Raw genomic sequence first — 17747 nt, 5'->3', positions numbered from 1 at the left:
CTTGGGAGGCATTGTTCTCTGTGGCCCCTGCTGCCAAAGCCAAACACTTGGAACCCAAGTGGGAGCGGGTCAAACTCAGCTCGTCACAGCTGCGGCACCTCTGACCACACACGGCCCTTAGCTAGCCTCGGGCCAGCCTGCCCCCTGCCGCGCCCCCGGAGGGGCGACTGCACTTCCAAACATCCCGCTTAGACAAAGTTGGGTGTGAGGTCAGTAAAACTCAAAGACAGAGGGTTCTGTGGGTTATCAGCGTGGAAACTCACGGCAACATCGTGGCCCTAATCTGAAGACGCCAATCAATTTTCAGGGCTGACTCGGATGGTTTGCTTCTAACTTGCACTAAAGGTCAGAATCATAGGAGATAATCATAGCGAAACGTCCAGCTCACTGGTAAGTAGTTGAGTCAGAAAGTTCTCAGGGACACAGGGAATGAAAGGTGGTCAGGGAGTCCCAGTAATTAGGTGGTGGGGCGGGGTGTGGGCTGCAGGTGGCAGGTGACTCAGTGGATTCCAGATCGGCGCCCTGGTGTGGACAGACCACGACCGCAGGGCTCAGACCCAAGGCCTGGTGCCTGGTGGCGGCTCACCTGTGTTTTCATGGAAAAGTTCAGCATGACAGGGGCAAATGTTCTGGAAAGGGGACACAATATAAACATGAATGAAGCCTTGAATGAACCCCTACTCCTGACAACCTGCTAATAAGCCTGGAACACAAGGCAGGAGGATGTGTCTAGAGCTGATGATGAAAAATTAATTCTGAAAACTGTCCCCTGGAAGGAGGAAGAGCTTTAAAAAAAAAAAAAAAACACTTTGAAAACAATACGTAAAAATGGATCTCTTCAATAATTGCTCCTTTGTTTTTTCCAGTTACAGATGAAGACCAAAACACATCGCCAGCCAAAAACTATAACCACAATAAGAAAGTATCCTCAACGGTGTCAGTGGTGACAAGTCCCCTGGGGTTCGTTTAAAAAATACATGTTGCCAAACTTTCGGATCATCATAGTTCAGCTAACCCTTAATTAAAATTTAGATTCAGTTGTCCTTTAATTGAAGCAGCCATAATTGTCGCTGATTCTGGGGGTGAGGAGGGGGTCAGTATTCTAAAGCAAAGTAAAGGGGTCGTCAGCATGGGCAAAGATTGGGAAGCAATGGGACTTAAATCAAAATGCATGGAAATGACAGACAAGCCAGCAGAGCGGCTCCCCAGGGATGGACACCAACAGAAATAAATCAGGTAAAAGAATGAACATGGATTGGTTTGGCAAGCAGATGTGAGAAGGAAGTTTACTTCACACACCACAGGGCCTTCTGCAACCCAGGGAGGTGCCTCTGGGGCAGTGGCCCTACTGTCGGGCATTTTTATGCTTTTCTTCCAGATATCCCGCGAGCCGTGGTGACCCAGGGGTTCCTCCCAGCCATACTTCCTGGGGGTGGATCTCTCTGGGCTCAGGTGGGTGTCATCGCTCCTGATGACGTCGTTGGGGTCCACTTGCTCCCCAAAGTCCTCCTCGATGCTGCTTTGCCGGGTCAGCGTCCGCCGCCGGGCCAGCAGAGGCCTCAGGCTTCTACAGGGACAGTGCCCAGGGCCTGGGCTGCACTTGGCCGTGCTTCTGAAGCTAAAACGCAGCTCCTCCTCCTCACTGCCACAGTCCAGGCCACTGTCGGGGCTCCTGCTGGCCACGCGGCCCAACCGACAGCCTCTGTCTTCCAGGACGACGTCCTTGGCAGGGGGGCCGCCCCCAGGGCCCCTGGCTTTGGCTGGGAGCCAAGAGGCCTGCGGGGCCTCATCCCCACTGCAGGCCCGGGCCCTGGCCCTGGCCGAGTACCCTAAGCCCTGTCTGTGCAAGAGCTCCAGGTGCTCTCCCTCCTCGGCTACTTCGGGGATACTGAACAGCCTCTTACTGTGGTGGGTCAGCTGGGGGTGCTCAGGCGGCTCCAGGAAGGCTCCTTCAGTGGGGCTACTCTGAAAGCACTCCTTAAGGGGGTGGTGTGTTAACATGGGTGTGACCAAAGTGACACGGGGGTAAGGAAAGAAAATAGACACAATTAGTCTCAGAGGCGATGAGGGGCAGCAAGCATGTGTGTACTCGTGGGGCAAAAGGCATGCTCTGACCCGGCTCTGAAATGAGAACACAAAGTTAAAGAGATGGTGCCTCGGCGGGGGAGGGGGTGGTGTCGGGGGGCACACCGTGGTCACGGTCACCTGGAGCAGGTGGTGCTCTGAGCAGAGGAGAGGCAGGGGCAGGGGGCAGCAGGGGGCACAGCCTCGGAGGCCTGCACCCTGAGGAGGCTGCACCCACTGGCTGCCTCGAGGGGGTCCTGGCGGCAGAGGTGGGGCCCACGGGGCTGTGCCCATGACTGCCCAGGCCTCCTTCCCTGCCTCCCTCGCTTTGCTGGTGGATGAATGCGGAGCCGCCCCACACCAGGAAGTGCCTGGTCACTCTGTGCCCACCGGCCCTGCAGAGGTCCTCTCCACTGGGGCATCCCCGAGCCCATCCTCCACGCCCACTGAGCAGGATGCACACCTGGGCTGCCTCACCAGACAAGGTCCTTCCTCCTGGGGTCCCGCTTGGGGCTCTGCAAGCTGGCGACCCTGGTGCATTCACCTGAGCGGACGGGCGCAGGGGCTGGAGCTCAGTGCTGGTGGTAAGGCCTGGCAGGGCTCCCTGGCTGCTGACCCAAACCCTCCCCTTTGCTAACCTGACACCCACCGTGTGCTTGTGAGCATGAGGAAGGGGTCTAATCTGGGGGCTCCCAGGGTAGGTGGAAGCTGGCTCAGCTGCAGGGAATTGTCATGAGCAGAAAGCTGAGCCCAGCAATGTCAGATCCCCAAAATGTCGGACTTTCTAAAGAACTCAGAAGTCCAGATCAGCCTGTAAAACGTCAGAATTTAGAAAAAAAAGAAATAGCGTACAGGCAAGGCCAGGTGAACCTGCAGCCATCAGCAGCCACTCTGCCCGCTGTCAGCTCCCAGGCGGCCTCCCCCAGGAGGCCACCCCAGCTGGCACAGCAGCACCTGGCCAGGGGGTTTTATACAAAACTCATTGCTCTCTGGGCCTCTCCCTGGGACAGAAGGCAAACTTTTGCTTCTTTGCTTAACTATTTGCAGGAAGTGCCCTCCCTGGAGCTTTCTCCAACAAAAGGAGAAGTATCATGGAAAAAACAGATACAGGCTTCGCCCAGCCTATCTGTGAACACATGCAGGCAGCTGGGTTCTGGGGCAAAGCATGGGAGAGTCGGGGGGAGGCCTGGGCTTGCCTCCCTCAAGGATGAGTTCTGCTGGCCAGTGATGCCTTGGGAGCTGATGGGAAGCCAAGGAGGAGCCACCAGGAGTGGCAGGAGCTGCCACCATGTGGGATTTGCACAGGACTCCAGCATGTTCTTTAGCGACAGAATAACTCTAAGGCCCTGCCAGGGGCCTTTGCTGGGCGAGCATCTAAGTCTTATCTACACAAGTAGGCAGTGAATTGGGAGCCAGAGCTGTTACCTTCTATCCACTATTCAAAACATATGCCCCTTTGTTCTAGAGAAAGTCCACGGTCGGGTGCTTAATCTCACTGGGATTTTGCTCTCCATGGCTTTTCTAGTTGCAAAGCCCACAAGGGTCCTAGCAGCTGTCTCTCTCCCCCCAGGGTGGGGACAACTGGAGGACCGCGGCCACACTGCTCGCCCAGTGCTGGGCATGCACACGAGGGCAAGCCTCCTCCTTGGCTCCTTGGAGGCTTCATGCCCAGGTTCCGTGAAGGTGACCCCCATCACGCCCACTAGTGGTGGCCACACTGGGGGTGGGAGTGGAGGATGGTAGGCCCTGGGGGGCGGTATCTGGGAAGGGGCCTGTGTGGGTTGCCCCTGGCGCCCTGCAATCCTCTGGCTTCCGTGCCCCCTGAAGCACCTACCACCACAACTTCTTCCTTGCATGGGACGTGCAAACCCCCTGGCTGGGCGGCTGGTCCCCAGGCCCCCCGTCTGCTCCAAGGCCTACTCTCCAGCTGCTGGCTCTGCAATTAGCACTTGAGGCTGGGGCAGGGCAGGGGCTTCCCTGATTTGTTCCTTCCCCGTAGATTCCTGGTACTGAGCTGGGCACCCTGAGGGTTCAGACAGACTCTCCCAAACCCCTCCTCCCAGACTTTTGGGCCAAGTGCAGGTCAGGAGGTTGGAGAAATTCCTGAACACAAACTCAACCATGAGGAAGAAGCCGATTGCAACCCATGGGCTTCCCCCAGTAGAACAAGGCCTGTTGGAGCCACTGCAGCCCCAGCAAAGAGGCAGGGGACGGGAGCTCCAGGCCGCGCAGAGGAAGCCGGTGACCAAGGGCCACTGACCTTGAGGGCGTTGTGGGATGTGCCACTGGGCCTCCTCCTGCCCCCGTCCTCCAGCTGCATCTCAGAGTAGAGCTCTTCCTCGTCCTCCTCCATGATGTCAGAGAGGTCAGAGCCCCGGCTGCTCTCCGTGTGGTATTCGTCTCCATGGCAGCAGTGAGGCTGGTGGCCAAGATAAGGGGACACTATGGAGCCCCACAGAGTCAGGGCCACCCAGGCTCTCCTTGCAACCTTCCCCTGCTCTGTTTGCTTGCGAGCCCCACACTCATGTGTGTGCGCATGTGTGTATGCATGTGTGTGTGCATCCGCATGTGTGCATATGTGTGTGTGCATGTGTATGTATGTGTGCATGTGCGTGAGTGCATGTATGCGTGCATATGTGTGTAGGTGTGTGCATGCGTATGTGTGCGTGCTTATGTGTGTGGGTGTGCATATGTGCATATGTATGTGTGTGCATTCATATGCATGTGTGTATGCATGTGCGTGCATGTGTGCGTGCATGCGGGTGTATGTGTGTGCTGAGTGCATGCATATGCCTGTTCATGTGTGCGTGTGTGCATGTGTGAGTTGCTCCTGTCATGGAGAGGAAGGCCTGGACGTCCCCATCTGTCAGGCTCAGGGAACCAGGAGGGCAGAGATGGCCTGCCCAGGTCTGCTAGCTCCGAGTCAGCAGGACCAGGGAGAGACCCTTATAGGCTCTGGTGGCAGCAGTACTCGGGCACATGATACATGTGCAATGGAGAGCAGCGGCTGGTGGGAAAGTGCATGTATGTGCACCATATACAGACATGTAAGATTTTTTAAAGTACCATATAGTCTAACACACACGCACCCTAGGCTGTCTGGAGAACAGCCCCATCCGGGCAGGAGGTGGGCACCCCGCACTGCCCAGGCTCACTCTGGGCCCATCTCGGTCAGGGACGCCTGATGGAGCCTGTGCGTGCAGGAGGCAGTAACAATGTAATGGAAAGGCCTCCTTGAGAATAAAGGGTGCACATGGTAATGTGCATGGGAACACAGATACCGACAGCCCTGGCCAGGACCGTGACTTCGGGGTGGCTTGAGGCTTGGCGTCCCGCTCACTCAGAGTGTCCCACATTCAGTATCTCGAGTATTTAAGGCCAAATAAGTAACATTGCAACAACTGCACACCCTGACAAGCTCAGATTTATGAACAGGTTCTATTTCTGCTAGATGGTGTTAACGTTTCTTTACATTCCTGGTGGACAAATGCATTTCATAGCAGCCCATGACACATTTATTAAGAATACTCTGGTTTTTGGACGCCTGGGTGGCTCAGCAGTTGAGCATCCACCTTCGGCTCAGGGCGTGATCCCAGGGTCCTGGGATCGAGTCCCACACTGGGTTCCCTGCAGGGAGCCTGCTTCTCCCTCTGCCTGTGTCTCTGCTTCTGTCTGTGTGTGCGAATGCGAGTCTCTCACGAATAAATAAATAAAAATTTTAAAAAAAGGAATACACTGGTTTTCATTTACAACCATAGATAAAGACAAATATGCACTTCTGGCCATGTTAAGTTCGTGGCTTGTGAAGGAGGCAGGAGGCTCTGCAAGCCTCAGCAGGGAGAAGTGGCCCAGAAGGTTCTCAGCCTGAGCCTCTGTGGCCTCCGGGTAGAAGCTACTCCAGCTGTAATTCTCTCACTTGGTGCCAAGTAGAAGATATACAACAAATGGCTTTAAATACACAGAGACCAGGCTGGTTTTCACTCAGTCTCCCCCGGGTGTACAGGAAACTCCCCTCCACAAGGATAGAGTCTCATCTGATTCCAACCCAATGATGTCAGAATAAACTCATGGGATGGAAGGAGGGGTCTGTTGCTGGCCAGATACATCACTCATAAGCTATTGGTAGGAATCCTGTTCCTCTCTTGGTGCTGGGCACATGATTCCAGTTTGCCCAGTGAGAAGTAGCAGGACACCTGATGGAGCTTCTGGAAAATACTTTTCTTCCAGTTAAGAGCAAAGTACCTGAAAAGAAAGCCTCCTCTTTTTTTATCTGTCCCTTCCTTCCTTCTTGGGGTGCTGTCACATAAGGATGTGATTACTGAAGCTTCAGCAGCCACTTTGTAGCAAAGAGGGAAATATCAAAAGTGCGGAAAATTCAGAAGTGAGAACCCAGACACAACTGGCTAGCTGAATCAGCCTGACAACTTCCTACCTGAGGCTTCTTGTATCTCGGGGTGGGGAAATGTCTTCATCACCTTCGTCATTATAGTTGGGCATTCTGTGTCTTTTGTTAAAATTAAGGCAAGTAGAATTATTTAATCTTGCATACAAAGAACCTGCTGGTTGAGAGCCTGGGTAACCTGCCTGCAGAGCTATAGCTAGCAGCAGCAGGGCCAGGATGTGACCCCTCGTGTGTGAGTCCAACATCCCTGAGGCCATGACACTGCCCTGCCTCATGTGTGCTGCTGGTTTCAGGTGACCTGGTCCCTGCAGTGTCTTCATTCCCTGACACCCCCGAATCTCTAGCCCTTTCCATCTCTTGTCCAATCAAGGATGCTTCTATTAGAGCACATGATCAAAATTTGGAGACAAAACACAAGGCGGGACACATCTGCTCGGAAGGGTCTGGTCTGGAAGGAGAAGCACTGACATTTCATGCTCTGGGTGTAGGATGTGGACCCTCTCATTTCAGGTTCTCCCATGGTACCTCACACATGGCAGATGCTCAGCAAACATTTGTCTGATTCATAAAAGTAGATGAACAAATGGTGGGTTCTAAGTTGACCAGATGATCATCTGTAGGTTTACCTGGCCCACAGAACACCCTAATGGCCAGGTGTCAGCACAGGGCAGCCGGGGAGGTGAAAGGTTCCCATTTAGACTTCTGGAACTGTCCCAAGTGAGGTGACACATGCACAGGCGTTGTTAAACACAAACTTCTCCAAGGGCCTCAGTGGTTCTGGCTCCAGACCCTGCACAGGGCACTGTGGCTGGGGAGGCCCACAGGGACCCCGCTCCCACACTCACCTGCTTGCCAAGTTCTGAGCCTTTCAGAAAGTCGTCCACCGAGGCACCTCTCCTCTTGATGTCCGGGGAGTCATAGCTGTCCTCCTCATCTGAGTTCATGTACTGCCCACTGCCCCTCTCCAGGAAGATGCTCCTTTTCTCTAGCTTGGAAGGAGAAGGAAAGAAGCTGTCAGGAGGGGCTGGGAGGGGGAGGAGGCCTCCAGGTCCCCGAATCTTCTGGGTTCAGCCTCTCCTTCGCCCAGCCCCCCACCCTCCTGGGAGCTACTGCGGGCAGGGACCCGTGTTGGATAGCCCAGCGCTGGCCTCTGATGCACTGCCCCCTGCCCCTGACCAGAACCATTTCCTGCCTCTGCTGGAGGTGACCTAGGGATACCAGCAGAAAGTTCTCTCTCCATCTGTCTCCTTTGCCCAGCTCTTGACCTGATCAACTAATTTTCTTGAAAAATGAGACTCAGAGGTTTGCTTTCTCTCCATGCTTTTGAAAGGTGACCTGGCAGGGGAGTTGGCAGCCCCAGAGACTGGCTCCAGCCTGTCCTTGGGGACCCTGCCTGGGGGTCTCAGGGCTGCAGGATATGTGGCTGCCATCCCAAAGAGTGGAGGGCCACGGTCCACTGCCAGGCCCCGCCTGCCCACAGAGCTTCCATACACCCAACATTCAGAGTCAGGCTTCTGCTTTGTGAAGATGACACAAAGGTGGTCAGCCCACAATAAGTGTGCATACTTGGAAGCACTTCCCTCATCAGAAGTCACAAATTAGTGTTAAGTTGTTTTTTAGGTATTTGAAGCCAATCCTGAACCAAATGGGAGAATTCACAGAAAAACCTGGATTCCCAGTGTTTCAGGAGGCCCTGAAAGCTATCATTGCACCTCACATCCCTCCTGGGTGTCCTGTATATGGCCTGTATCACCTAGCTCTGACCTTTAGGGTCTGTGCCCTTCCTGAGGTTCCCTGGCCCGGTCCCCACCCCAGAGTCAGGCCAACCCGGCCCATGGGACCTCCAGGAAGTGGGGGTCCTCCAGCATCAGCATGGATGTCAGAGAGGGCGGTGCCAGGGGTCACCAACCTGGAGAGACCAGCAGACATGCTGGGTGCCCCGGCAGACCAGTACACCTGAGGAAAAGATGGGAACTTTGTCCCAGGTGGTGGTGGTAGGGCACATGGTCTAGTCCAGTTCCAGATTCTACTCTCCAAGGCCTGGATGGGGGACACACTTCATAGGTGTTTCTTAACTGTCACGTCTCATTGCATATCTTGTCTGGAATACGGCCCCACCATAATCCAAATGCTCCCCGTCCCCACGGCCTGGACAGTTTCCAGTAACAGACATGTGAGTATATTTATATATATGCATGTCTGCATGTAGGGATATATGTAGATGCACGTGTATATACACATCTGTCTATATGTGCACATAAGTAGGTCTCTGTGTCTGCAAACATGTCTGTGAGCGTGTGTACACACACACATGCATGCTTGCACACACACACACACACAGCTATAGCTCTGAAGCATGCAGAACTAAGATGTGAGCCTCGTTCAGGGAGAGGGTCTCTGAGCTGACTTCCAGAAGGCACCGCTCAGACCCTCAACACAGACCAGAGCCTAGGTAGCAGGCTGCTCACTGCCTGTTTTCTGATCTAAGCCAGACTGGTAGAGAAGCATTTTCTCCAAGTACACGTCCAGAGTCACATACTGAAAACATTTTGATTCCATCAGGATCTGGCCAAGAAAGCAATCTGCGGGGAAACGGAGGCTGCATGGCATGGGCATCCCTCTCTCCCAGGCCAGGCAGCCCCTGGGCACCAGCATTGCGCAGCCCCCTCTGCAGCCTCACTGGGGCCGATGGATGAGGGACAGGTTGCCTTCCAGATGACATGGAAGCAGCGACAAGCCCAGCCTTACCCTGCTGCTCTCGGCCACTCTCTGCGCAGCTTCCCGGGCCATAGCCTTGGCAACCGAGGTGGAAACCGGGGTGCCCTGCGGCTGCGGGAGGATCCGACTGGGCGAGGGGGAGCGCCTCCCCGGGCCTGAGCCCTGCAGGCTGGGCGGCTCCAGCATGTGCCCGTGGACCGGGGCTGGAGCCCGACCCTGCTCCCAGGCCTCGTCCACTGTGATATGGGGACCCAGGTGTTCATCTTTGGTTTCGAGGGCTCCGACACTTGCTAAGGGCTTCGGTGTGGGAGCAGTTCTCGGGTGGGGGGTTGGAGGCACCAGGAGGTCAGGGGGAATGGCAGCGGTGGTGGAGTCCGTGGACTCGCCCTGTGCAGAGAGGGTCCGCACGGTCACGCCCTTGGCTTCCAGGCTTCGCAGCCGCACGACCTCCACAGCTATGCTGTCTGCCATGGGGGAGATGACCTCGGCCACCTGCACACAGAGAATGCCCGTCACAGGAAGCCCACCTCCCCGCAGCTTCTCCCCCTGTACCTGACAGCCCGTCGTGCCTGGACACTGGGGCCCTATCCATGCCCAGCCCAACCACGCCCGGCCTGCAGATGGAAGGAGCCTCGGAGGGAGGAGCAGGCTAGGGGCTTTCGAAGACCCAACATGTGCAGTTGTTGGAGGTTCCCAGGCACCAACAAGGGCCATGCCTTCCCTTCCCAGTCCAGACCCATTCAGATACAGACATGAGGCCTCAGAGGATCAGAAACCAGGTGTAAACTGCCAAAGCTGGGAGGGGAACCAAATGGACTTCCTGCTGCCATAGAGCGAGGACAGCACCTCATCTGTACAGGCATAGCCTGCCTGTGGGCTTCCCCACAGAGGGGGAGCAGTGGGGAGGAGGGGAGCTGAAGGGAGTCCTGGAGGAGGAGGGGAGCTGAAGGGAGACCTGGAGGAGGAGGGGAAACAGAGGGGAGTCCTGGAGAAGGGGGAGCAGAGGGGGGTTCTGGGGGGGAGGGGAGCAGAAGGAGAACACCCCTGCAGGTGGCAGCTCCCAAGGACCAGGTAGGAATAGCTCAGATAGGCACTTGCATCTGATGTGTCACCCCTGGCTCCTTGGTGGGAACAGGAGGGGAATAGAGAATGCACAGAAGCTCCTTCCAGCCTCCCCCAGGCAGCCTTGTCTGTGTCCATGTCCCTGTCATGCACTGGGACGAGGTTGGGCTGATATGGGGTCCCTACAGCGGAATTAAGGACACACTGCTTCTGGGAGCCGGGCCAGCTGTGTGTTGATGCGCATGTGTCCCCCTCCACTTTGGCTGAGGTGCCATCTTTTCAACAACAGTTGGTGGAGTTTATGAGCCCATCATCCATTGAGGGGGCCCTGATTTGGTGGGGTCAAGAGGTGAGTTTTCAGTACCAAGGGGAGAAGAACAGGAACCGCCCAGGGCGTGGGAGGTTGGCAGAGAGAATTCTGGAAAGAAGGAGCCACAGGGGAGAAGGGGGCTGTCAGTGTTCTGGGAGGGAGGAGGGCCTGGGAGAAGCTGCAGGTGCTCTTCAGGAAGGGCTGGTTGATCTTGGGGGCATGCCCCTCCCCTGTGTTCACCGCTCCAGGTTCCGGCGGTCCCCGTGCAACCCCCCAACCAGAACTCACCCTCTGCCCTTTTGCATACACGCCATAGCCAGACACATTGGCCCCGTTGGACAGCCCGGCAGTCGTCAGGGCCGGCGGCTTCCAGGAGACCTGGATGGTGGCTGGGGTGGCCCCAGGGTGGACGGTGACGTCCTGTGGGGGCGCCGGAGGGCCTGGGGGCACAGAAGGCAGAGCTTTCAGGGCCCAGCCCTCTAGCCAGTGAGCAGTTGGTGGTGCGATGCTCAGGGCTCTCACCTGGAAGGAGCACTCTGAGTCCTGTGGCCAGGGCAGGAGGGGAGAGCACGGGGTGGGTGGGCGGAGTGGCAGCAGGGCAACAGCCCCTGGCATGTCCCGAGGCACTGCTGCTCACCTGGGCCTCCGTCTGCCCTCTGCGACCACCTGCGCCCTGTTCCTGGCATGGACATACTTAGCCAGGCCACGGGATTGGCTCAGCTGCACTAAGAGAGCCCAGCATTTGGCAGAGGACAGAGATCCCTCCCTCCCTTCTCCCCTCCTTGCTGCCTCCTCTCTTCCTTCCTCTCTCTGTTTGTGGACTTGAGAGAAGGTAGGCGTGGGCCACATATCACCCATCTTCCCACTCTGTGGGAGGGGACAGAGCTGAGGAGCAAGAGATGGGTGTGAGAACAGCATCTGAGCCTGAGAATCCAGCTCCACACAGACTTTCCAGTCACCCCAGCTAATGCTTCCTGCTGTGCAGTGGCCACACCCAATGTGCTGACTAGGTGCTGAGCAGCATGTTCAAGCAGCAGGGAGCCAGTGGCCAAGGCCCCGGTCATGCTGCCTGTCGCCCTGTGTGGCTTCCTTCCCTCAAAGTCTGGTGCAAACCTCCCACATCTTCCTGTTCAAATGTACATGGCATTTCATTTGGAAGGGAATGGATGCATAACGTCCAGGAGGAAAGCTCTGGGCCCTGCGTACTCCAAGACCTTGCTACAGTTCTCCCAAGGTGTGCACTTCTGGGTAGGAGGATGCCAGCCGTGTACTGAAGACTCACTCCATGCCACACATTCCTCTCTTCCTGTGTCCTTCACACCGCATGATGCTCACCACACCTGTGATTCCAGTGCACCCCCACTTTGCACGTGAGGAAATTCAGGTTCAAGGGAAGTCACTCAGCTATTCAGTGTTGGAAGCAGGATTCACACCCACGCATCCCTGCAGCCCATTTGCAAAGGCAGATACGACTCCACTCTTAATAACACGCTGTAATAAAGTTCTTCAAAATTCCTTCACAACCTGGTTCAGAAGTGAAATTCTACCTGGATGGTTAATTTAAACGTGACATATTGCCAAAGAAAGGCATGTTTAGAATCTTGACTCAAAGAGCAGATGTCCTTTCATTCACAATTCCCCCATCCACTCACCCACTCAGCACAGACTTGGCTACTACTAGATACAAGGCCTTTGCCTTAGAACCAAGACAGCCAGTTGTGTCATCCAAGAAATGTGAAAAAGTCGGAGGCAGGACGGAACATAGATAGGAAAGTAGACACTGGAGCCTGCCTGCCCAGGTTCAGGTCTCAGATCTGCCAATTACTGACATAGGACCTTGGATGACTGTCTTTTATTTAGTTACCTTATCTATGAAATAGATAATATAGCGCCTGGTGGCAACAACTGCTATTTACTCAGTCACACATCGTCATCATATTATTATTTTACTCCTGCTCAGACAGCTGTGCTCAGTTTCCAAACTTCCCTTTTGGTAAGACATGGCCCTGTGGCTGACTTATGAAGGAACGTGGGCAGAAGTGGTGGGTGCCATGTCCAGGCTAGCCCACCAAAGTCTCCCCAGGTGAACTTATATGGTCCTCCCCCTCTGGTTGTCTGGGAAGGAGATGCCCCTGTGGATAGCCTCACGAGTCACATACTGGAAATGGTGAAAACATGATACCAGCATGCCTGGGTCCCCAAATCACCATCAGAAGAGGGCTGCCCATCAGCAATATCTGCATCAGATTGAATCATGAACAAGCTCCTGAGAAATCATGGTTTTGAACATACATCCAATCATCCATACAGCCAATGCCAACAAGCTGTGAGATAAATGAATTGATGTGTAGGTGAAGTGCTTATAGCAGTGGACAGGCTCAGAGTAAGTGGCCTTTCTATGCTAACTATTGTTATTATTTGTTTCAACTTGACTCCAAAGGCACTGGACACCCTCCCATACAAGATCTTGACATCTCCAGCCTCTATATCAGAAGTGGAAGACCTTTCTAAAGGGAACAATCCTTTTGGTGGGGATCACTTGTTTTGGAGGCTGTTGATAGTTGGATATGTCTGACCAGACTCAGGATTTAGTGATGATGAGTCTGTTTTCTGTCTCTGAGGGTGACTGTTCCTTCCTAAGCACTGCTGACTTCATCAACCTTGAGGGCTGTCTGTCTCCTTCCCTGTGACTGGTCATTGTGATGGATTCAGTCTGCCAAATATGGGATTGATCACGGAGGCACTCATCCACTCAAAGCTGAATTCCTGCCAGGGCTCTTGGAGACACTGTGGGGTACCACTTCCCCTAATTGCCTCACCACCATCCTCATGACCTGGTAGCATTCAGAAGATGAAAGTGATCAGTGGTTCTTGTCAAAGCCAGGTCTTTCTCCTTGGCTTAGGAAGAATACCCAGCAATGAGAAAAGCAGCCACACCTTGTGGTGGAAACAAGCACCTAGAACTATTTCAAAAAGCCTCCCATGAACATGTCCAGTGTGATTCATCCTACAGTAGTGGGTAGAGAGGATGTGGACACCATGTGATCAGTGCCTAGAAAGAAGGGAAACACATAGCAAAACCCACACTTAACCAGATTCCTTTTTATTCTCTCTACAACACTGCCCAGCTCACTTCTATGAGAGATATAGTCCAAGCAGAAAGTGGTGGTCTTGCTGGATTGTGGAATTAAAAGTCAGCATTCAGTGATGGCAGAGATGATAGAAATTGAGAGAAATCCCAAAGAGTGAAGATCCAATGCAAGAGGATCCCTAACCTCTGTGTGCCCATTCCCCTCAAACTATTCAGTGACTCCTAAATCATTCCTGGGCAGGGCAGGCAAGAATGCCAACAACATAAAGGAAAGAAAATGGCTAGACTATAGAGTTCAGCAATGATTCTGATAGCTGCCCTAGGCTAAGAGGAAGAATTTGGAGTTAAGTCCTGCTAAGTTAGAGAAACTTGAGCTTTCCATTACAGAGAGAGAAGGTCCATATCATAGAAGTTGGGATCATACATCAGGACTACAGGCCACATATGTATTTGAACAAATTCTAGCTGAAAACTTTCCTAATCTGGGAAGGGAAACAGGCATTCAGATCCAGGAAATAGAGAGATCCCCCCCTAAAATCAATAAAAACCGTTCAACACCTCGACATTTAATTGTGAAGCTTGCAAATTCCAAAGATAAGGAGAAGATCCTTAAAGCAGCAAGAGACAAGAAATCCCTGACTTTTATGGGGAGGAGTATTAGGGTAACAGCCGACCTCTCCACAGAGACCTGGCAGGCCAGAAAGGGCTGGCAGGATATATTCAGGGTCCTAAATGAGAAGAACATGCAACCAAGAATACTTTATCCAGCAAGGCTCTCATTCAAAATGGAAGGAGAGATAAAGAGCTTCCAAGACAGGCAGCAACTAAAAGAATATGTGACCTCCAAACCAGCTCTGCAAGAAATTTTAAGGGGGACTCTTAAAATTCCCCTTTAAGAAGAAGTTCAGTGGAACAGTCCACAAAAACAAAGACTGAATAGATATCATGATGACACTAAACTCCTATCTCTCAATAGTAACTCTGAATGTGAACGGGCTTAATGACCCCATCAAAAGGCGCAGGGTTTCAGACTGGATAAAAAAGCAGGACCCATCTATTTGCTGTCTACAAGAGACTCATTTTAGACAGAAGGACACCTACAGCCTGAAAATAAAAGGTTGGAGAACCATTTACCATTCGAATGGTCCTCAAAAGAAAGCAGGGGTAGCCATCCTTATATCAGATAAACTAAAATTTACCCCAAAGACTGTAGTGAGAGATGAAGAGGGACACTATATCATACTTAAAGGATCTATTCAACAAGAGGACTTAACAATCCTCAATATATATGCTCCGAATGTGGGAGCTGCCAAATATATAAATCAATTATTAACCAAAGTGAAGAAATACTTAGATAATAATACACTTATACTTGGTGACTTCAATCTAGCTCTTTCTATACTCGATAGGTCTTCTAAGCACAACATCTCCAAAGAAACGAGAGCTTTAAATGATACACTGGACCAGATGGATTTCACAGATATCTACAGAACTTTACATCCAAACTCAACTGAATACACATTCTTCTCAAGCACACATGGAACTTTCTCCAGAATAGACCACATATTGGGTCACAAATTGGGTCTGAACCGATACCAAAAGATTGGGATTGTCCCCTGCATATTCTCGGACCATAATGCCTTGAAATTAGAACTAAATCACAACAAGAAGTTTGGAAGGACCTCAAACACGTGGAGGTTAAGGACCATCCTGCTAAAAGATAAAAGGGTCAACCAGGAAATTAAGAATTAAAAAGATTCATGGAAACTAATGAGAATGAAGATACAACCGTTCAAAATCTTTGGGATGCAGCAAAAGCAGTCCTAAGGGGGAAATACATCGCAATACAAGCATCCATTCAAAAACTGGAAAGAACTCAAATACAAAAGCTAACCTTACACATAAAGGAGCTAGAGAAAAAACAGCAAATAGATCCTACACCCAAGAGAAGAAGGGAGTTAATAAAGATTCGAGCAGAACTCAATGAAATCGAGACCAGAAGAACTGTGGAACAGATCAACAGAACCAGGAGTTGGTTCTTTGAAAGAATTAATAAGATAGATAAACCATTAGCCAGCTTTATTAAAAAGAAGAGAGAGAAGACTCAAATTAATAAAATCATGACTGAGAAAGGAGAGATCACTACCAACACCAAGGAAATACAAACGATTTTAAAAACATATTATGAACAGCTATACGCCAATAAATTAGGCAATCTAGAAGAAATGGACGCATTCCTGGAAAGCCACAAACTACCAAAACTGGAACAGGAAGAAATAGAAAACCTGAACAGGCCAATAACCAGGGAGGAAATTGAAGCAGTCATCAAAAACCTCCCAAGACACAAGAGTCCAGGGCCAGATGGCTTCCCAGGGGAATTTTATCAAACGTTTAAAGAAGAAACCATACCTATTCTCCTAAAGCTGTTTGGAAAGATAGAAAGAGATGGAGTACTTCCAAATTCGTTCTATGAAGCCAGCATCACCTTAATTCCAAAGCCAGACAAAGACCCCACCAAAAAGGAGAATTACAGACCAATATCCCTGATGAACATGGATGCAAAAATTCTCAACAAGATACTGGCCAATAGGATCCAACAGTACATTAAGAAAATTATTCACCATGACCAAGTAGGATTTATCCCTGGGACACAAGGTTGGTTCAACACCCGTAAAACAATCAATGTGATTCATCATATCAGCAAGAGAAAAACCAAGAACCATATGATCCTCTCATTGGATGCAGAGAAAGCATTTGACAAAATACAGCATCCATTCCTGATCAAACCTCTTCAGAGTGTAGGGATAGAGGGAACATTCCTCGACATCTTAAAAGCCATCTATGAAAAGCCCACAGCAAATATCATTCTCAATGGGGAAGCACTGGGAGCCTTTCCCCTAAGATCAGGAACAAGACAGGGATGTCCACTCTCACCACTGCTGTTCAACATAGTACTGGAAGTCCTAGCCTCAGCAATCAGACAACAAAAAGACATTAAAGGCATTCAAATTGGCAAAGAAGAAGTCAAACTCTCCCTCTTCGCCGATGACATGATACTCTACCTAGAAAACCCAAAAGTCTCCACCCCAAGATTGCTAGAACTCATACAGCAATTCGGTAGCGTGGCAGGATACAAAATCAATGCCCAGAAGTCAGTGGCATTTCTATACACTAACAATGAGACTGAAGAAAGAGAAATTAAGGAGTCAATCCCATTTACAATTGCACCTAAAAGCATAAGATACCTAGGAATAAACCTAACCAAAGATGTAAAGGATCTATACCCTCAAAACTATAGAACACTTCTGAAAGAAATTGAGGAAGACACAAAGAGATGGAAAAATATTCCATGCTCATGGATTGGCAGAATTAATATTGTGAAAATGTCAATGTTACCCGGGGCAATATACACGTTTAATGCAATCCCTATCAAAATACCATGGACTTTCTTCAGAGAGTTAGAACAAATTATTTTAAGATTTGTGTGGAATCAGAAAAGACCCCGAATAGCCAGGGGAATTTTAAAAAAGAAAACCATATCTGGGGGCATCACAATGCCAGATTTCAGGTTGTACTACAAAGCTGTGGTCATCAAGACAGTGTGGTACTGGCACAAAAACAGACACATAGATCAGTGGAACAGAATAGAGAATCCAGAAGTGGACCCTGAACTTTATGGGCAACTAATATTCGATAAAGGAGGAAAGACTATCCATTGGAAGAAAGACAGTCTCTTCAATAAATGGTGCTGGGAAAATTGGACATCCACATGCAGAAGAATGAAACTAGACCACTCTCTTTCACCATACACAAAGATAATCTCAAAATGGATGAAAGATCTAAATGTGAGACAAGATTCCATCAAACTCCTAGAGGAGAACACAGGCAACACCCTTTTTGAACTCGGCCATAGTAACTTCTTGCAAGATACATCCACGAAGGCAAAAGAAACAAAAGCAAAAATGAACTATTGGGACTTCATCAAGATAAGAAGCTTTTGCACAGCAAAGGATACAGTCAACAAAACTAAAAGACAACCTACAGAATGGGAGAAGATATTTGCAAATGACATATCAGATAAAGGGCTAGTTTCCAAGATC

The 17747-nt window shown here is 51.2% G+C and overlaps 1 protein-coding gene across 12 annotated transcripts in view; it reads right to left on the bottom strand.

Moving 5' to 3' along the window:
• Positions 1 to 17747, bottom strand: part of RIMBP2 (RIMS binding protein 2) — a 226623-nt gene that overhangs the window by 18030 nt on the left and 190846 nt on the right. For 5 of the 12 annotated variants that reach the window (XM_038574720.1, XM_038574722.1, XM_038574721.1 and 2 more), the window contains 5 exons: positions 10845 to 10996; positions 9215 to 9676; positions 7312 to 7455; positions 4325 to 4483; positions 1291 to 1977 (listed from right to left, as the gene is read on the bottom strand). In XM_038574720.1, coding sequence (XP_038430648.1) covers positions 1291 to 1977; positions 4325 to 4483; positions 7312 to 7455; positions 9215 to 9676; positions 10845 to 10996 — 1604 coding nt within the window. The remainder of the gene's footprint in view (positions 1 to 1290; positions 1978 to 4324; positions 4484 to 7311; positions 7456 to 9214; positions 9677 to 10844; positions 10997 to 17747) is intronic. The other 7 variants (XM_038574725.1, XM_038574723.1, XM_038574726.1 and 4 more) reach the window with 2 other exon arrangements.

Source organism: Canis lupus, chromosome 26, assembly GCF_011100685.1.
Source record: "Canis lupus familiaris isolate Mischka breed German Shepherd chromosome 26, alternate assembly UU_Cfam_GSD_1.0, whole genome shotgun sequence".
NCBI lineage: Eukaryota > Metazoa > Chordata > Mammalia > Carnivora > Canidae > Canis > Canis lupus.
The sequence above is the reverse complement of the archived record's forward strand: the minus strand, read 5'-3'. Positions and strand labels throughout refer to the sequence as shown.